This window comes from Brachyhypopomus gauderio, chromosome 5 (assembly GCF_052324685.1).
Source record: "Brachyhypopomus gauderio isolate BG-103 chromosome 5, BGAUD_0.2, whole genome shotgun sequence".
In the NCBI taxonomy this organism is placed as follows: domain Eukaryota; kingdom Metazoa; phylum Chordata; class Actinopteri; order Gymnotiformes; family Hypopomidae; genus Brachyhypopomus; species Brachyhypopomus gauderio.
Genome location: NC_135215.1, coordinates 6,744,553 through 6,764,552, shown reverse-complemented (window position 1 = coordinate 6,764,552; position 20,000 = coordinate 6,744,553). Strand labels below are relative to the sequence as shown.

Below are 20,000 nucleotides of genomic sequence, written 5' to 3'. Positions count from 1 at the left end.
ATGCCTGTCCCCATTGGCCAGAAGGGCTGAGGAAGAGAGCAGTATAGAGACAGTCGCCATGGTGATCCTAGACCATGTTCTGGGGCCAGTTGCTCCATTAAAGGGGAGTGGTCATTTATACCTTTCTACCTCTATGATCTCCAATTAGACTATATTAACCAGTGCGTTGTGAGCATTATGTCATCACTGTGTCATTCGTAGTCCATATGTATTTTTCTTAAGACCTGTAGAGCGTGCTATTGAGCTTAGGTCCAAAGAAGACACATGTGCAATTCACATTTTAATAATAAAAATATTAGCATAAAAGGCAACGTGAGCGAGCAAAAATATGACCAATTATTATGATGTTTGAGTGAACTGAAAATACATGGATGGCTTAGCCACAAGTCCATTTGTCATAGCTTTTACCATTTATCATAGGGACCATTTGTACCTGCATACAGTGCCTTGTATAAATGAGTCTTAACCAGGATTCAACTCACAGTATTACTGTCACAATCTGTGATCAAAAAAGAACTCACTCAACGTACTTGTGATGTTACAGAAAGCACTCCAGGACTGGTTTCACTGGCGAAAGCACTCCAGGACTGGTTTCACTGGTGAAAGCACTCCAGGACTGGTTTCACTGGTGAAAGCACTCCAGGACTGGTTTCACTGGTTCCCACCAGGCCTGGTGCTTCCGTATGTCCAGTAAATCAACATATGGTGCAGATCAACATGTTCAAGACAACCAACAACCAGGAAGTGGAATTGCTTACTGTCTTTTTCCTCAGGTGATGTGTATATTCAGGTATAATTGTTAGGTATCATTTGACTTTCGTCTAGTGGTTTTTCCAGCTTAGAATACCTTGTGTTCAGGACTATCTATACTACCTTGGAGATTCCAAGCAACTACATAGCACTTTTGTAAGTCGCTCTGGATAAGAGCATCTGCTAAATGCCATAAATGTAAATGTAAATGTAAGTGCCGAGTCCCTCTCACCTCCAGCAGACTGTCCCCCACCAGGGCGGCCAGCAGAGGGCGCCCCCTGCGCTGTCGCACAAGTGCTGCGTTCTCCGAGGCGTACATGCAGGTGAAGTCGAACATGGCCACGTCCGGCTGCCCGTAGTGGTTGATGGCGAAGTCCAGCGTGGGGAGCTGCTGATTCGTGGAGAAGGCCGCGGCTTCCCGGGCATAAGCCAGCAATGCATTCTGGTCCACGTTGTTGCGTGAGAGAAGCATCTCTGTGTCCGTGTAGTCCTGCAGGAAAATGAACACCAAAGATGGAGACGCTCCGGAATTCACGCTTACACACACACACACACACACACACACACACACACACACACACACACACACACGCTCCTGCATGAGAACTCACTTTCAAGATGACTCCTTTATCCAGCAGGCTCTGCTTTTTGGCCGTCATGACAAAATAATGGGTATCGTCTTTGTAATAGACAATGTTCTCCAGGTCTATACCTGTGTGAGACACGTTATTGCACCTGCGTGAAACACACGTCATTGCACCTGCGTGAGACACACGCTATTGCATCTGCGTGAGACACACGTTATTGCATCTGCGTGAGACACACGTAATTGCACCTGCGTGAGACACACGTTATTGCACCTGCGTGAAACACACGTTATTGCACCTGCGTGAGACACACGTTATTGCACCTGCGTGAAACACACGTTATTGCACCCACGTGAGACACGTAATTGCACCTGCGTGAGACACACGTTATTGCATCTGCGTGAGACACACATTATTGCACCTGCGTGAGACACACGTTATTGCATCTGCGTGAGACACACGTAATTGCACCTGCGTGAAACACACGTTATTGCATCTGCGTGAGACACACGTTATTGCATCTGCGTGAGACACACGTTATTGCATCTGCGTGAGACACACGTTATTGCATCTGCGTGAGACGCATTATTGCACCTGCAAGTTACCGCTCAAAGTTAGCAATCATTCCAACTAACACGTGGGTCAGAAGTACATATGATATAACTGCACAGCGTGCTGGTGCTCGGACTGTGAGCTTTAGAATGCAGTAATAAACGCAGGCAGGCATCAGCATGTGTTGAAGGTGATATCTCCCCAATATCTCCATACCTGTGGCATCGCGGAGCTCCTGGAAGAACTTCTGGTTGAAGATGAAGGCCACGCCACTGATCTCCTGCACTTTGGCCTCAGCTGTGGTGTTGCGGTTGATGAAATTTGCGGTGATGGCGATGGCCAGCTTGCCCCGAAACTCTTTCCTGCGGAAGCCTACCGGACAAACGGAGAGAGAGAGAGAGAGAGAGAGAGAGAGAGAGAGAGAGAGAGAGAGAGAGAGAGAGAGAGGCTCTTATCATGTAACGGAAGAGAGATGCTGCTGTTTGTCAAACGCTAACATTTGTCCAAATCAACCCTGAACGCGAGTCATCATGGCTGTGTTAAGAGAAGTACAAGCTGAACTGTAACTCAGAATAGAGGAAGTGTGTGTTGGACAGTCTGGGGTTGGGAAACACAGCAGCAGGCTGCATGTGACAGGGCCGTCACACAGTCATGGGCCACAGCGTCAATCCGTCACACCAAACCGACGGACGTAAGCGCTCAGGGACGCTGAGGACCGCGTTTAAGATCAGACTCACATTGTCAGGATGTTCTGGCTGTGTGCACTCTCAGATCCGGTCCAAGGTCAAAAGCTTCCAGTGACCCAGTGTTTACTCTGTTAAACTATGTTCAACCTTTGGAATGAGGAAAGGAGTTCTTTTCTGACAGCATTACGATGGTCTGTCTGCCAAATACATTCCAGCACCGTTCTCCACCAGCACATCCCAGAGTTCTGGACATCATGTCAGATACCTGAAGGCCTCAATCTGGCTTTTAGTGAGTTAAACAAATACTGTACTTGTCACATCCTGATAAGTTTTGCGACTCTTGCAGGTGCAGACGTGATCCTTACCTGGTAAGGTATTCCTCCTGCCATCTGCACCAATTACCACATCAAACTGCAGGTCACTCACTTGGTGAGTTGTGGGATGGACCTCAGCCCTCCAGCCAAGACCTGCAGAGTTTCAAAAGTAGTGGTGAAGTCGATCTTCTTAATGCTAAGAATGGATGAAGAGGGCGTGGTCAGAAGCAGAGGGTGTGGTTTAACACTGCTTGCCTTGATCCTCTTGAGGCTCCTGCAGGTTCCTGAACTCCACATTCACATGGACCTCCACACCCAGAAGCAGAGCCACCTTCAGCAGGATCAGCTGCAGCTGACGAATACCTATCCACAAATACACACACACACACACACACACACACACACACACACACACACACACACACACACACACACACACACACACACACACACACACACACACACACACACACACACAAATCAGTCAAGTGAAGGGACAAAATAAACATTAATAAGTGTGAAATAAGCTAGTAAAATCCATGCAGAGAATTACAATAATGATTACAAATACAGATACATGCATGCACACACACACACACACACACACACACACACACACACATATATTCCTCACGCCACTCACTAATGTGATCTATGGATCCAGCACAGAATTTTCCATAAAACTTCTTAGCACCGAGGCAGCGCAGGTCCTGGATGGTGAACGGCCACAGATGGAGGACGTTATTGCGGGAGAAAGCATCTCTCTTCTCCACCAACACCACCCGTGCACCCAGGAAGCTCAGCTCAATAGCTGTGCGCAGGCCACATGGACCTGCCCCTATAATCAGACACTGACACACACACGCACACACGCACACACACACCTTCAACGCCATGCAAATCACGATACAAATCACACCTTTCCCTCACATTTGCACGTTTGCATATATATTAAGCCCACACACCAATTTGTGTGAGTGTGTGTGTGTGTGTGTGTGTGTGTGGTCAGTTACCACAAATTTTTGCTGGTGTGAGTGTATATGTATGTGTGTGTATATGTGTGTGTGGTCAGTTTTTGTGTTAGCACAGATCTGCCTGTGTGTGTGGGGCCAGTCACCGTGTTGTTAGCACAGACTTGGCCTCGCTGGTATTCTTTTTGGCTGGCACGTTTGTCCAGCTTGGCCCACAGGGCTTTGGCCCTCCAGCCGTGGAGACTGCCCCTCAGGCTGTGGTAGAAGGGCAGGCCAGCCCTGGGCTGTAGCTTCAGCTCCCCACACAGCTGCTGGAAGGCGTGTAGCGTCTCCCTGCACGTGCCCGCCTGCACGAAGGTGTCAAACAGGGCGTAGGGCCGGCTCTGACCCGCCACCACCCTCCGCTCCTCCATCTCCTCCACCCACACTCACACTGCACCTGAGAGAGCGAAAGAGGAAATGAGAAAGGGGAGAGAGACAGTAATAAGAGGAACAGACAGACAGTCAGACAGACAGGCACAAAGACAGATAGATAGATTACTGTCATTTATCAGGATTAAAAAACAGTTCAATAAATACCAAAACTCAAAGCCCTTCCTGCAACAACCTGATCTATGCAAGAGACCTGCTATACTTTTCAACTGTTAGTGGTGTACAGTTCCACCAGTTCAACTGCTGGTGGTGTACTGTTCCACCACATTCACTACAATTGCAGCATAATCCCATAGACACAGGAAACACACAGTGAAGTAGTGTGTGTGTGTGTGTGTGTGTGTGTGTGTGTGTGTGTGTGTGTGTGTGTGTGTGAGAGAGAGAGAGATCTTCAGTCGAGCCAATAAACATGAGAGAGAGACATGCACATTCATTCAGTTAATTGGTCACCTCTCTGTTACTGTGTTTCAGGAAGACTCATACAGGAGCACAGAGGAGAGAGAGAGTGAACACAGGATTGAGAGTGTGAACATGAGAGTGAGAGTGTGAACATGAGGGTGAGAGTGTGAACATGAGAGAGAGAGAGTGAACACAGGAGTGATAGTGTGAAGATGAGAGACAGAGAGAGAGAGAGAAGACTGGAGTGAGAGGGTGAACATGGGGTGAGAGGGTGATCATGAGAGTGAGAGGGTGAACATGAGAGAGAGAGAACACTGGAGTGAGAGGGTGAACATGGGATGAGAGGGTGATCATGAGAGTGAGAGGGTGAACATGAGTGAGAACACTGGAGTGAGAGAGTGAACATGGGGTGAGAGGGTGATCATGAGAGTGAGAGGTTAAACATGAGAGAGAACACTGGAGTGAGAGTGAGAGGTTAAACATGAGAGTGAGAGGGTGAACACTGGAGTGAGAGAGTGAACATGGGGTGAGAGGGTGATCATGAGAGTGAGAGGTTAAACATGAGAGTGAGAGGGTGAACACAGGAGTGAGAGTGTGAACATGAGGGTGAGAGTGTGATCATGAGAGTTAGAGGGTGAACATGAGAGAGAACACTAGAATGAGAGGGTGAACACATTCACTCACCACTGACCAATACACACGCCTCACCTCCCACAAACCCTCTCCATGTCTCTACTCCTCCCCATCCCTCTCCCTCTCTCCCTCCTCCCCACTCCTCCTGTTTCTCTCTCTCTCCTTCTTTCTCCTCTCCTCCTGTCTCTCTCTCCTTCTCTCCCTTCTCCCTTCTCCTCCTGTCTCTCTCTCCTTCTCTCCCTCTCTCCTTATCTCCCTCCCTCTCTCTTTCTATCTTTATTTGGAGGGATCCTAATATTATTCCTAATATATAATAATCCTAATTCAAGTCCTAATACAGTAACACACCAACAAGCTTCACGTTTCTCTCCACAGAGATTTTACCCAAATTTCGACCTTATGGAAGGTTTTTCTTATTTTTATTAATGGATCGCGTGGACTGAAACGGAAACCACGGTCGCAGTTTCAGAAATCCCGGCCTCCGTGATACTAAATCCATAATCTTTACAGGCTTCGTGATACCATAACATTCTCAGAAACTGTATTCGACGTATATGACACACTCGGAGGTTCAGAGCCGGAGAACGGCCACACATACCTTCAGGAGTCGCGGACGGGCTGAATACTGATGTAGCCTCCGTCATCACACTGCCGCATGAACTAATCTCTTTATCCCCAACTCTTGCTACTCGGTCACACACACACACACACACACACACACACACACACACGTCGCTGATGGCAGCGATGTCGTGGTAAAGTGAATCTTATTTCTCAGTTTTCCCGCTGGAGGCGCTGGATGTTCTCAGGAAAGAAATCTGCTACTCTGGCAACCGTTGAGATTAACTGCAGTATACACTGCGGCTAAAAGTTATTCGCTACTCCGTGACTTCCAAACGACGGTACAACATCTGTTCATACGTGTCGCAATTTAAGATGCGCGTTTTAACGGTGGATTATTCTCATTGGTCGAAAAGTATAGAGGCGTAAGTTACGCGGTACAGTGGCAGTCCGCATAAATCTTGGCTTGGGGCTGTATGTTTGTTTAGACTGGGGTTTCTCTTATACAAGAGAGTGGCAATTAATATTACTAAATAATTTGTATTTTTTAGCAGAAGCACTCGGTTTACTATTATGTTCCTCGAAGATGCGCCACATCAGTCAGCTGACAACGCATCAGCACCGCGTGCGCTGGACAGCGGCTACCTTTAAGCGCGCGCATTGGGGAATAAAATTAAGCAACGCACGTTGATATAAACAGGATAATAGTTAAAAGGGGAAGTGAAGCGGGCTAGAAAAATGCAAAAATATCACTATGACCATCAGTATGCGCTCTTGTAGTTATATAGAATGTACTGTGTGTTGGTTTGCAGGTTCCTGCCAGTGCCGCATTCATGTGGAATTCCTCAAAATCGATGGGAACACGTGTGTGCGCTGTAACTGTGTGTTTAAGTTTGTGCGAACGAAGACATGCTAACTCGAGCCGGGCTCCAGTACTGAATCAGGACATATACCCAGGAGAGGCAGACACGCAGTTCTCGTTTGGGACCTACTGCTCGTAAACTTCTAATTCTGACACGTTCTTCCCTTCGTCCTTATTCACGTCCTCAACTAATGCTGGACTCTTCTAGTCTATATTATGAGACACCAAGAGGGACAGAACGAGACGGGTAGGCTAAGGTCATGACAGGTTAACGTGTGTCCCGGAAGTGCAGTGTGTGACAGGCACACACACACACACACACACAAGCACACGCAGACAACCACACAGACGTCACACAGACCACAAAGAGGCTCTGATCTTGAGGGTCAAAGGTGCTGACCTAAACAGGCCGGAGGTAAGACCATCAGCAGAGACAGCTAGCTGACTGGATAGTCATTAAAGGAGTTGTTCGATAAGATGTCTGCTCAAGTCTTCAGCATGATTGACAGATAGGAATCCAAAGAGCCGTTTACACTGAATGAAGTTCTGCAGAACACAGGCTGATCTCTAGGTGCATGGACGCTTCACACACTGATGAGAGTGCAGGAAGATACACACACACACACACACACACACACACACACACACACACACACACACACACACACACACAAACTCTTGATATACAAAACATATGATATACTTGTGCGAATACACAGACCCACGCCTGCACTGTTCCCCGACGCTGAATGTGCCGGTCATCGTGTCACACAGGCAGCGTGTACAACAGCGCCACTGTTCCAGGATCAGACACAATGCAGCTCATTCAGGACAGCCTGGGTTGAACCACGAGCAACAACCAAGAACGCAGTCACACTGAAACACTCGCGCCGCACACGTACAGCACACATATCACAGCACACAACCATATAGGAGTCACTTACTGTACTGGGTGCCTGCAGTATCCACACCCTGCTTACATGCTACATTCCCCTCCTTTCCATCTCTCTCTCTCTCCATCTCTCTCTCTCCCCCTGTCACTACATCCCTCTCTCCCTCTCTTATCCCTCCTCCCCCCACCCACATTTACTCCAGTGCCATGCGGGGGAGCTGCAGTGCAGACACTAGGACACACACACACACACACACACACACACACACACACACACACACACACACACACACACACACATGCAGTGCAGAAACTAGGACTGCTGTCACACTCACTTCCCCTCATTCTTACACACACACACACACACACACACACACACACACACACACACACACACACACAGTGTCCTCTTTCTCTCTTATTGGCAAGGTCAAGAGCACTCACTCATTCCATACTTGACCTACACAGCAAGCACATGCTGACGCACAGAGAGTTTTGCTGATTTAGTTAAATGTTACTCTTATAACAGTCTTTAATATTATATCTTATATAATATAATTAAATGGAAACACTTAAAACAAAACCAAGCAGCTTCTTCCTTCATGAGTACAGTACAGTGTGTGTGTTATATCGATGAGTTGTGAAGGGATTAAAGTCTTTATAATACCATCACTAAACATGCGCCGAGTAACAAGAGTAAAAAAGGGGGTGGGGGGGTGAGGGGGTGGGAGTTAAAATTTGAGCTTAAGGGTTGTGGAACTCGTTACACGTTGCCTTCCAGTACACTACAAAACAGTATAATGTCTCCACCTAGTGGAGAATATTTGACTTAGAGCCAAATACGCTTGGTTTTTGGGTGCCAAGCGTCTCGTGGTCTTGGCATGCAACTCATTCACATTTACAGTTATTCAATCACACGATGCATAGAATAAGAAGAATATTTACAATATTCAAGAATATTTACAAACGTTTTTGTTAAACGAGTTCGAGTTTAATAAAATTACAAAAGTGTGACAACAGTTTCTTTTTCAACAGATGTGAGTTATTCCGTTTGCTGTAAAAGAACAGAAGGAAAAATGTGTCAGATGAATGTATTACAGAAGAAACCAGACAGAAAACAGAACACAGAACACAAAGAAACATAATGATGCACACACTAACACAGACAGACACACACACACAGACAGACAGACTCAACATATATTTACCAATAATGCCCTTCCTCGGGTCTCGATGGGTAAGAATACAGTCCCGAAAGCACACAGGCAACAAGTCAGTGCAAATGGACACAAGGCCAGAATCACAGACTTGGACATCAACACCTGGGGGCACACATACACACACACACACACACACACACACACACACACACACACACACACACACACACACACACACACACACACACACACACACACACACACACACACAGAAACACACACATGCACAGATTCACATGTTCACAGTTAGCAACGATTTGAGCATGGACGTACACGCACACACAAGCAAAAAAACATGCACACACTCACACACACTCACACATAGTTCTGTGCACTCACACTCACTCAAACAGTACCTGGGCTATGAATGGTGCAATCATTCCTCCAATTCTGCTAAAGGAAGTACAGAAGCCCATTCCAATGGAGCGCACGGACGTAGGGTAGACCTGTCAGTGGGATGTCCATTACCAGAGGTATATTACCAGTACATTACCAGTATATCGCTCCTCATTACTGTAACTGTGCCGTCGCTCACCTCTGCAGTGTAAATATACACCACGTTAAAGTTCATCGAGACCAGCGAGCGCAGCAGGAACAGAAGCACTGTAAATCCAAACCTGCAGAGCGGAAACATTAACGCCTGCAGTACTGCACTGCAACACAAGAGGGCACTACAGAGTACCGTTATGACTGTGGTCGGAAAGGGTGCAGGGGTGGGGCGTGGTCGTGTCAGGGGGGAGTGGCTACTCACATGGTCGTGCAGATGTTAACGAGCATGAAGAACACAGCAGACAGAACCAGTAGGATGCACATGCTGCACTTGCGGCCCACCAGGTTCAGCAGGCCGATGTTCAGCGGGATGACTGCACAGAGAACGCAGAGCAACAGCGAGATCTGGTCAAGCCTCCGCTCGCTCTAAACACACTCGCCATCCCTGGATATAAATGCTTGAGATAGCTCTGTACTACTACAAAGTATATACTATATATACTACGCCCTAAAACAAAAAGTATATACTATATACCGATCTAAATAGTATACTATTCTATACATTTCAAATGAATGGTAGTGTCATTATATAAGCCCACATCAGGTTTCTGTCTCTACCTGCACTGTATGTTGTTATTTACATTTTGTGTGTTTTTATATTGTGCAAAAATAAAATTAAAATTCAAAACTCAAAAATGAGCATTGTTAATTAGTACACAACTGAGCTGCACACTATTACTCTCTCTCTGTCTGAATGACAAGGGGACCTAGGGTCAAAGGTCACTCACGTGCCACCTCTCCCAGGCAGCTGATGAGGAGGGTCTGGTAGTCGTCCATGTTGAACGGGATGCAGTAACACAGCGCCTCCTCCTGGATGTGTTTGACACTGTGCTCTGGATCAGGGTTGGACACACAGAGCAGGTTCTTCTCCAGCAGCTCCGAGCTGCTCAGCACTGATCCGTAGTAGGAGAAGGAGGCTACAAACCTGCAGATATTAGTGGGATGGTAAGAGCTGAGCTGATCTGAGGTCAGTTTTGCAATTTAGGAGTGGTTAAAATTAAGAATATGGGTATGTGGAGGTGTTTCCAAATCTCTATGAAGGAACACATTACAATCTTTCATGCACAAATACACACAAACACACGCACGTGCGCACACACTCACACACAGGAAGGAGAAGCAGTGTAACATTACCATGAGTACCACAGAAGAATAGATGTTCTACGGAGTGCTGGACTGACCAGAGTAAGAACATTTCCCCTCTCTGTCTGAAAACACACACCATATCCAGGTAGAAAGCATCGCACAGAGGTGTTTGTCTGCAAGTGTGTATGCATAGAAAGCACTGGACAGAGGCGTGGGTGTGTGTGTATAAAACTCACCACTACAGGCTCCTGTAGTTCCCCCTCGGGCAAGCTGGCTTGGTTCATGTTGGCAATCCGATTCAAGGTGTCAATGGCTCCTTTGATATTACCCACCGAAACTTGGAACCTAGTTGACTCAGGGATAAACTGAGAGAGAGAGAGAGAGAGAGAGAGAGAGAGAGAGAGAGAGAGAAAATGCAAGAATGAGAGAAAATGTTGTGTTATTATTTCTATGACTATAATTATTCCAAGTTCTGATGCTCCAGAACCCGTCAAAGGAGGTTCACCTGGAATAGTCCAATGAGTATGAGGCTGGGGATGATGGACAGCCGAATCATCCAACGCCAGCCCATCGTGGGCACCACGGTCATACCCAGAATGATGATGATCATGGAGCCCAACATCCAGAAGATCTAGCATCAGTTATAGGCAACACACAGCAAGAGGATCAACACAAGTGTGTGTAGTTTCACGTTTCACACAGTGTGACCGACGGTGTGTGGCTGGTCAGTGTGAGGCTGACCACACGGTGTGACTGACACTGTGTGTGGCTGGTCAGTGTGAGGTTGACCACACGGTGTGACTGATACTGTGTGTGGCTGGTCAGTGTGAGGCTGACCACACGGTGTGACTGACTGTGTGTGGCTGGTCAGTGTGAGGCTGACCACACAGTGTGACTGGTCAGTGTGAGGCTGACCACACGGTGTGGCTGGTCAGTGTGAGGCTGAACACACGGTGTGACTGACTGTGTGTGGCTGGTCAGTGTGAGGCTGACCACACGGTGTGACTGGTCAGTGTGAGGCTGATCACACGGTGTGACTGGTCAGTGTGAGGCTGACTCACGGAGGCCAGAGGCAGCAGGGAGGATCTGTATTTGGCAGGAATGAACTCAGTCTTCAACACGAACCTTAAGAGGGAGAATAGATTTCTTGTCTCAGTAGAATTATTATCTGTGCTTGAGAGATGTGTTCAGTCTGTTAGTTCATGACGTGCTTTATGACTAAATGTGTGTCAGTGTGTGTGCATATGTGTGTGTGTGTGTGTACATGTGTGTATGTTTATGTGTGTGTGTGTGTGTACCCTTGTGATGTGGCTGCTACCCCACAGCCCACCATACTGCGTAGGAATATAAACCAGCCATAAGTCGGTGCAAATGACGTTAGCAGAGAGAAATACGAAGCCCACACAAAGCCTCCAAACACCACCTGCACACACACACCCACCCATACACACACACCCACACACACAACCACAAACAAACATACTCAAAAGTGAAAGATCCAAATATAACAACTAAATAGACACAAATATATTGTTATAATTTTCTTTGATGTAACGTCATCATAGATTCAGAGACGTGAAATTAAGCCAATCAAAGCAGTATTTCCTCACCTTCCAACGACCATATTTATCTGCCACATATCCACACAACACACCGCACACCATGTAGCCCAGGAACACCATCTACACACACACACACACACACACACACACACACACACACAGGGCACACAAATTAGACATGACTTGTAGAAAAGTTATATTTACTGCAACTCTTCAGAGTTATGAGCATGATAAACAGCATGACACGATGTCAATAACAAAACCTCCATCAATACATGAATGCACATTTGCTGTGATTGGTTGAAAGTCTCACCGTGGAGACCAGGGCCACCTGCCAATCCTCCAAATGCCACTCACATCGGATCTCAGGAGAAACTACAGCCAACAACATGATCTCCATCGCCTCTACAATCTGTATATAATCACACACACACACACACACAAGCATGCACATTAGCGCAGCAGGAAAATATACACCATAATTGACATAAACAACGCACACACACAATGCTCATCAAAGCAAAGACACACATATACACCCGCATGTGTAGACATTTGTAGGCACACACAGAGAGGCATGAACACATACATACACACATGCACATACACACTTTCCCTCTCTTTCACATACGTGTGCCCACACACACACACACACACACACACACACACACACACACACACACACACACACACACACACACACACACAGGACTCTTACGTTAGCACTGCCCATAATAACAAACAGTAGGACGTGAAAGCGCCCAAAGCCGATGGTCTCCACAGCCTCTTCCACACTGAACACTTTGGGATCTGTGAGAGCAAACAGGGAGGACCAGAGGTCACAGGAGGTCACAGGAGGTCACAGGGCCTTGCCACGCGAACAATAAGAAACATAAAATATAGATGCTTTGGGTGAAGGCATCTCCCTTCTAAACAATTTTTATCAATACACTTTGATCCTATACTGGAAAAACCACAGGACGAAGGTTCAGATGCAGACTTAAACCACTATGGGCGATCCTCTAAAACACCAGACCCAGTAAATAACAAACAATACTGCATTAAAAACAACGCATCTAAATGAGTCAATTATTGAAATATCTGTCAATTCTAGAATAATTATCTGATATTTATGAAGACTTTAATCTGACATTGCAATCATAAACTATAGTATCATAAAATATAGTGCTATAAAATGTTATTGTACAACAAAAACAATTAAATGCATTGCATCTTCACTATGGCACAGAGATTTATTTATTTATTTGTGTTCTCATAAGAGACTCACACTCACCCTTGGCTGGTGTCGCGGGTTTGCTCCCTGCGTCCGTCTCCTCGAGCTCCACATCCTGAAGTTGAATTGCGCTGACCAGCTGCGTCTTCATAGAAGAGCCGTGTCTCGCAGTCATGGTCAGTCAAATTAGTATTTTAAAATAAGTATTTTAAAATAGCAACATGACCGAAAAAGCCTAAATAACACAGGCGCGCGCACACACACACACAGAGTAGAGTAGAGTAGAGTAGAGTAGAGTAGAGTGATAGATAGATAGATAGATAGATAGATAGATAGATAGATAGATAGATAGATAGATAGATAGATAGATAGATAGATAGATAGATAGATATTAGATTTGCTGCTATTGTTTTCATTACTGTTGCTTAAAGTTTTGCGAAAGATAAATTAAAGCTACACAAACAGAACAACAGCGAATGTTAAAAGTATATGTCATAAAAGTCCTGTGTATGTTATAAAAACCCTAAAAATGGACTCGATTCTGTCTCGTCCTCGATTGTAAAGTAGAAGACGTTTGCCAAGTAGTGCTTCCCTAAACATCATGGCTTTACCGGCAAGTTTTAAAGATTTGCTGTGATCGCCACGGCAAAATATTAATGTGAAATCACAACCCGACAGCCTACCTTCTTCAAGGAGTTATGATGCAAGATAAGACTGACTTTAGACGTGCAGGTGATTTACGATACAGCCGCATCTTTGATGATCCGCCGTGTCGCTAAAAGCAGGAACCTGTGCGTACCGACAGGTAAACAGCGTCAGGTAGAGGACGGACTTGGGCTTTAAAGGGACACGCAAAGTATTTCTAAAGCACCCCGAGGATCCTGTTACTGTCGGCCATTGTGGACGCGATTATGGAGGGTTGGGCCCTGTTTGGGAGGCATTAGTCTACATTCTGGACGCGTTCTGGAGCTGTTAAACAGGTTTGCAGCGGGCCGGTCTGTCCAGATCTCCCGCTCTTCGTTCAGTAACCCGAGAGTGCGGAATGATGCTGAGTGCTTTCAGTATCTTACAGGTGGATGAGTGTGGTCCAAACACTTACATTCACCAAGACGCATTAACATGTACACGGATACAGTGAAGTGTGCAGTGCAGGGTGTTTTCTTGGCTGTATTCTACTGATCTGGGAGCGGTAGTTCAACAAATCCTTTAACTCCTCCAGTTCACAAAGGTGTGGTCATCTTATATAAGTCTTGCACGATTGTGGTGCATTTAGACAGCGTGCCTCATTATGAGTTACAAATTCTTATACAAATTCATCAAATGAAAGGGGAAACATTAATTAGTTTCAATGCACATAATTTATTATCTTTTGTTAATAAATGTACACAACAATCTAGAGACAGTACACATTAAATACAGGGATGCAGTTTGCAGAGACCAATGGAATAAAAAGATGGTAAAAAAAAGATACGATTAGTCCAGTTTGTGGAGATTTCTTGTGGTTTGCCAGTAAATGTCTTTGAACATGACTGCAGAATAAAACTATTCTAAGAGTCGATGGGAGCAGTAATGTAAGAACAGACAGTGTTTATGTTTCCATTAATGTTTCCAAGGCTTCCACTATGGCACTCAGATAAGAACAAAATTGATAATTTCACTCTGTTTAACACACACACACACACACACACACACACACACACACACACACACACACACACACACACACACACACACACACACACATGGATATTCAATATGAATCATGTTTCTATCACAAACTTTAAAAATACATTTTATGTTGCTAATGACAGAATTTAGTGTGAGACCTATTGTAGACCTATTTTAAACCTAAGTTGTCACTATCACTCACACACACGCACACACATACAAACACACTGTGGAATTACACCATATCAGGCAAGCAGCTTGAAACATTATATGCAATGTATAAATCAAAGTTTTGGAATAACAGTATAACGTCTACAGTTGTAGTGGTGAAGAAAAGTTCCCCCATTGGTCTTTGCAGAAGCCTTGTGATTAGGAGAGTTCTATCAATGCCTCTATAAGTCTTCATTTTAAAAGGTGGATTTCCATATACATATTACAACTCTATTTTATACTTTAATCAGAAATACTTAATTTTGAGTGGTTTTAAAAAATATTACTGTTATATAAATGACAAAATATTGAAACTTCTTATTGTAATGATTAGGATGGTATCTGTGCTTTAACCCTTCATGTTTAGTCTTATACCATAACACAGTCTTCACTCATGTTAAATACATCCATCACGCTCGGTTGTCATGGGATTTTTTTGTTTGTTTTGTATTTAAACACATTTCTTTTTAAGCATATATATATTAGCATGCCCACCAAGACAAACACAGTAAACCAAAAAATAAAGAAATCAAAGCTTCATTCCACATGCGAACTTAAGGCCTGTTAGAGAGAGAGAGAGAGAGAGAGAGAGAGAGAGAGAGAGGGAAAGAAAAGAAAATCATTTTTTGGCCTCTTATACAACACAATACGTAACAGGGCCTTAAAACCACCTTTGCCACATGACCTCACAGCAACCAATGAAAAACGCAGTCACAGTCACATGATTGTAGACATGGATTCACAAGCAGACTGCCTACTGAATTACAGAGCTAAACCACCTATATGTCTTAACAGTGATTTGGTCTTTTTTGTATCTCATACCAATACTTTATCCAATACCTTAAATACTTAATATTCTTATACCAATAAAAATAAATAAAATCTAATATGGTCTAGACATACAGTAATATTGTGCTCATGGGTATACATCAATATGTAATTAATATATTTATTTAATAACTAATTAAATTTGTATATATCTATATAGATCCTGTGTAATATTCTTTCTCTTTTCCAGGTAAACCCTTAAGACGATTTTGCTCACTTGAGCTTAGCATTGCCACTATGGTTAAAATGTGCAAAGATGAATGATGTGCAAAATAAACAGCTGGAAACCAACTCAGAACCCCCCAGGAGGACTAGAGTAGTCACACTCCACATGACACTGCCAAACTCACAGACCACTGGCGAAAAAATACAAAACACAAACAAAACCGAGAAGAACCAGCGAGCTCCCAACATCAGCACCCGGCCGTCCCGGCACCGCGGACCCGGAGACGCTGAGCGAGCGGTTTCCCGTAACGGACTCCTTCTCCAGGCTGAGGATTTTGGCATCTCGACGGAGTCGGGGTAATGTGGCAGCCTGAGCTTGGCAGCAGGCTGGATCCTGGTTCTGGCTGCAACTGAGGATGCCTGATGTGTGACGCCAGGGCAAGCACACACAGGCCAGCTCAAACGTTCACTGATCCACGACCCAGAAGGCCCCTTTCCAATTTTGATTACAACAGAAGGCTGTGGCTATGGACAAAAACCCCTGTAAGGCAGTGGTCACCGACCCTCCACTCGAAGGTTCAATGCAGAGAGCACTTCTAATTGCCCGATCCAGCTAACAGAGCCCTTCTGGACCAGGAGAGGTTTGCAACTAAACTGGAAACAATGACAGATCAGAGTGATGATGGCGACCGCGGCTCCATGGCAACATGCTTGCCAACTTTGGACTGGAATGTCAGGACGGTCGAGCGATATTTGTAGACTGACGACACACCATCCCTGTATGGTCTAACCAGAGCAGCACGAGAGAAGAGGAATGTACAGAAAAGAAGAAAGAAAGACGTAAGGACAGAAGATACCACTTCAGAGCCTCCAGGAGCCGCCACTAGGTGGTACGATGGGTGGATACAGGAAATGAGGTTTATAGCACCAGAGGAAGTCTGAGGGGCTGGATCATGGCCCTCCTATAGGAAGCACTTTGACGGACATGTTGAAATGGTACTAATTCGGGGAGGGATCTCACGCAGCAAAATTCATGAGTGAGTCTTCTGGTCTGGTCCTCTCTCCTAGCATGCAGTTTAACTGAGAGAAGCTTCTTTTGGATATTTTTGTCTGTAGTGACTACTATAAGTCTCATACGTAATGGGTGTAGGATGAAGGGGTCTATAATACATCTTCTGTGCTATGCTGGACTTTGGTGGGTTTCATTTTTTGTTTTTTCTTTACTCTAGAGAATGTTGGTGTGGAATCTGGGGAGTGGTGGGTCCATGATCCTCAGGACCGGTTCCTGATTTGAGGACTTACTGGGACTGAGGTCTTAAACGTGAGGGTCTCATCTCCTTGGGGTGTGAGTCCGCCTAGCCACGCTGCAGCTAGACACAGGGACAGAGTGTAAACAAAAGCTCGGCGGTGCTCTGGCTCGCTGCCTCCAGCGAGGACTTAGTCGGAGTGTTTACTCTGGCGTCACAGCCCCGCGTGGAGGGCGGCCAGGGCCAGGGGCAGGGGCAGTTAGCTAAGGCGTCTCTCAGCTGTGGTAGCTGGCCACGACGGCAGCCTGCTTCTGAGACAGTCTCTGGAGCTCCTCCCTGATGGCCTTGATGAGGGAGGCGGAGGAGTGCGGGAGTGGAGGCGACTCTTCAGGGGCGGCGTAGACCGCCGTGGGGGTGGGAGAGTCTCTCAGGGACGTCCGAGGCATCTGGAACACGGGAGATGAGGAATACTCAGGAAACGGCAGGATCTGCTGTGAAGAGAGAGGCTATGTGAATTTATATGCATGTTCTCCAGCATTCTACAGGAACCACTCAATACAAGACAAGGAGAACCCTTCCAGTATTTACCCTACAACAACTACTACCCCAGTCCAGTAAAATAAACAGCGAGATCATCAAAGCAGCCTCAAGCACCCTCATGGAACACAAGAAAGTCCAAACAAATCATGATTAACATCAGTACAACTCAGAGTCAGAATATCCGTCTCAGAGGAGAATTTTCGTATCTCACAAAACCTGATGAATGTTTATTTTGCAGAAGACTGCCAAAGACCAAGAGTCAGGGTACGTCACACCACTATTGACCTAATAACATGTGACAGCAATGTTGAAAGTTGCTTCTATTTTTATTAAGCTTTAAAACTTTAAATGACTAACATAACAGGCCATAGTCTCATTTTTGTAACATTTACCTGCTCTATATTACCACATCAGCTTGTAATCAGGTACAGTGCTCTGAAAATACTACATGACTAAAACCTTGTTGAAGTGAAACTGTGAAGTGTGAAAGTGTGAAGAGGTGATGACAGAATGTGTGTTTGATAGGATGTCAAAGGAAATCTGTGTGTGTATGTGCGAATGAGTGTGTGTGTGTGCGTGTTGCTGGACTCACAGTCTCGCGGTTGGCTCCGGGCCTGGAGACCTCTTCATCTGTGCGGTACTGGGTCCAGCTGGATCCCGAGGGACCAGACACACTGCGCCCCACTCCTGGGTACATGCTGATCCGACTTGACAAGCCCACCTGCGTCAGCTGATGCAACTGCGCGCCTACACACACACACACACACACACACACACACACACACACACAGACTTGGTGGTTGGCAAAAGCATAAATACTCAAAGACCATGTAAAAGGTCAAAGCCACAGATGAGTTGTGCACCTGCGCTGCCCCCTACTGGTCGTGGCCGTGAAGAAGAAGGCAGGTCTTCTCCATACTGCCCCCTGCTGGAGTACCCAGGGTCAGACTGCAGCTCCCCAGAGACAAGATACCCAGAGCCCAGTGCCTGCCTGTCGAGCGGTCAAAACAGCTTCAACGATTAGGACATAATATTCCTAATGAGTATGAAATATAAAAGCTGCTCCTTTGAAGTAATCATTTAAATTGTTTATTCTTTATTATTTTTCATACTGCTGCTCACCTTTGCATTAAGCACTGGACAGATGTAGGGGACATTCCTAACTCTGCATACCTCTAGAGACACAGAGGAGGGACAGGAGGGAATACATAATGACTCGAGACTTTCAAAAGGTTGTCCAGCTACTCATGTTCACGTGAAGAGATTTAAAAGAGATTTAAGAGTGTGAATGAAGCATTGAGATGAAGGTCCACAGGTATCGTGTGCTGCATTTTCAGTTGTACTCACTGCGGCAAAAGGGCTGTGAGCAGGGGCAGCTGGGTAAGACGAGGAGCCCCATTGGCGGACAGGGCGCGGGGGCGGGCTGGAGGTCGGACCAGGACTGACTCCTCCTACTCCAGTGATTGCTGTAACCCCAGTGAGCGTCAGAGGAGCAGAGCTCCCTTGTGAGGTGGGCGAGACCAAGGCAAAGGCGTCATCCAATAGGGAGTGCATTTGCTGGCGTGCCTCTTCAATGGTTGGCTGAGGTGGGACGTAACTGGGCGGAATAGGGGCAGGTCCAGGAGGTGGAGACCCAGGGTCAACGAATACCTCGTCAGTGGGGGAGGGGCTACCAACATCAGGAAGTTGGTCTGCATCAGACTAGAGGAAGAGGAGGGGTGATTTGAATATGCGTTTCTTACATAAATCAAGAAAATGGACATGTGTCATGTGGGATTTTACCACGTAGGCCACGTTGTTGACTCCCGGGTACTTCCTGTAGGTGGCGTCACCATCCGTGATGAGACGGTCCTTATCGGTCAGACTGCTTGTGCCACTAAGGTTCTGCCTGTGCCGCTGTCGAGGGGAACGCCTGCCTCTGGAGCTACAAACACACACACACACACACACACACACACACACACACACACACTGTAAAATCACACTGAGTTCGAACAACCATAACACGCGTCTCTTGTAAGCACCACCCTGACCTCCTGTGCGTCTCTCCGC

At 46.0% G+C, this 20,000-nt stretch overlaps 3 protein-coding genes across 20 annotated transcripts in view; all 3 read right to left on the bottom strand.

Moving 5' to 3' along the window:
* mical3b (microtubule associated monooxygenase, calponin and LIM domain containing 3b) overlaps nucleotides 1-7,791 on the bottom strand; it is a 23,242-nt gene extending 15,451 nt beyond the window's left edge. For 14 of the 15 annotated variants that reach the window (XM_077005199.1, XM_077005205.1, XM_077005209.1 and 11 more), the window contains exons 1-9: nucleotides 7,692-7,791; nucleotides 4,007-4,299; nucleotides 3,533-3,740; nucleotides 3,145-3,252; nucleotides 2,941-3,042; nucleotides 2,106-2,261; nucleotides 1,362-1,462; nucleotides 983-1,240; nucleotides 1-26 (exon numbers count right to left, since the gene is read on the bottom strand). The exon at nucleotides 1-26 is cut by the window's left edge and continues 90 nt beyond it. In XM_077005199.1, the coding sequence (XP_076861314.1) occupies nucleotides 1-26; nucleotides 983-1,240; nucleotides 1,362-1,462; nucleotides 2,106-2,261; nucleotides 2,941-3,042; nucleotides 3,145-3,252; nucleotides 3,533-3,740; nucleotides 4,007-4,273 (1,226 nt within the window). In that variant the 5' untranslated portion in view covers nucleotides 4,274-4,299; nucleotides 7,692-7,791. Of the gene's footprint in view, nucleotides 27-982; nucleotides 1,241-1,361; nucleotides 1,463-2,105; nucleotides 2,262-2,940; nucleotides 3,043-3,144; nucleotides 3,253-3,532; nucleotides 3,741-4,006; nucleotides 4,300-5,922; nucleotides 6,250-7,691 lie in introns of those variants that run through there. The other variant, XM_077005200.1, reaches the window with a different exon arrangement.
* Nucleotides 7,792-8,345: 554 nt separating this feature from the next.
* Nucleotides 8,346-14,410, bottom strand: svopl (SVOP-like). Its single transcript, XM_077005215.1, has 16 exons — nucleotides 13,974-14,410; nucleotides 13,351-13,525; nucleotides 12,775-12,866; nucleotides 12,370-12,468; nucleotides 12,105-12,176; nucleotides 11,793-11,917; nucleotides 11,556-11,619; nucleotides 11,000-11,125; nucleotides 10,731-10,859; nucleotides 10,543-10,616; nucleotides 10,137-10,333; nucleotides 9,611-9,722; nucleotides 9,395-9,476; nucleotides 9,216-9,305; nucleotides 8,848-8,961; nucleotides 8,346-8,693 (listed from the first exon to the last, which is right to left on the bottom strand). The coding sequence occupies exons 2-16, from the start codon at nucleotides 13,463-13,465 to the stop codon at nucleotides 8,682-8,684; spliced, it is 1,503 nt and encodes a 500-aa protein (XP_076861330.1). The 5' UTR covers nucleotides 13,466-13,525; nucleotides 13,974-14,410; the 3' UTR covers nucleotides 8,346-8,681.
* Nucleotides 14,411-17,184: 2,774 nt separating this feature from the next.
* LOC143514253 (UPF0606 protein KIAA1549) overlaps nucleotides 17,185-20,000 on the bottom strand; it is a 14,299-nt gene continuing 11,483 nt past the window's right edge. For 2 of the 4 annotated variants that reach the window (XM_077005196.1, XM_077005194.1), the window contains exons 16-22: nucleotides 19,982-20,000; nucleotides 19,731-19,872; nucleotides 19,296-19,649; nucleotides 19,071-19,123; nucleotides 18,812-18,939; nucleotides 18,541-18,695; nucleotides 17,185-17,899 (exon numbers count right to left, since the gene is read on the bottom strand). The exon at nucleotides 19,982-20,000 is cut by the window's right edge and continues 211 nt beyond it. In XM_077005196.1, the coding sequence (XP_076861311.1) occupies nucleotides 17,684-17,899; nucleotides 18,541-18,695; nucleotides 18,812-18,939; nucleotides 19,071-19,123; nucleotides 19,296-19,649; nucleotides 19,731-19,872; nucleotides 19,982-20,000 (1,067 nt within the window). In that variant the 3' untranslated portion in view covers nucleotides 17,185-17,683. The remainder of the gene's footprint in view (nucleotides 17,900-18,540; nucleotides 18,696-18,811; nucleotides 18,940-19,070; nucleotides 19,124-19,295; nucleotides 19,650-19,730; nucleotides 19,873-19,981) is intronic. The other 2 variants (XM_077005197.1, XM_077005195.1) reach the window with 2 other exon arrangements.

What these genes read in the sequence shown, in the direction of transcription:
- svopl (XM_077005215.1), bottom strand. Translation starts at nt 13,465, where the DNA reads ATGACTGCGAGACACGGCTCTTCTATGAAGACGCAGCTGGTCAGCGCA. An exon ending in ACCCGCGACACCAGCCAAGG is followed by an intron (nt 12,867 to 13,350) that starts GTGAGTGTGAGT and finishes TTGCTCTCACAG; the next exon opens with ATCCCAAAGTGTTCAGTGTG. An exon ending in GTTAACATCTGCACGACCAT is followed by an intron (nt 9,477 to 9,610) that starts GTGAGTAGCCAC and finishes TCCGCTCTGCAG; the next exon opens with GTTTGGATTTACAGTGCTTC.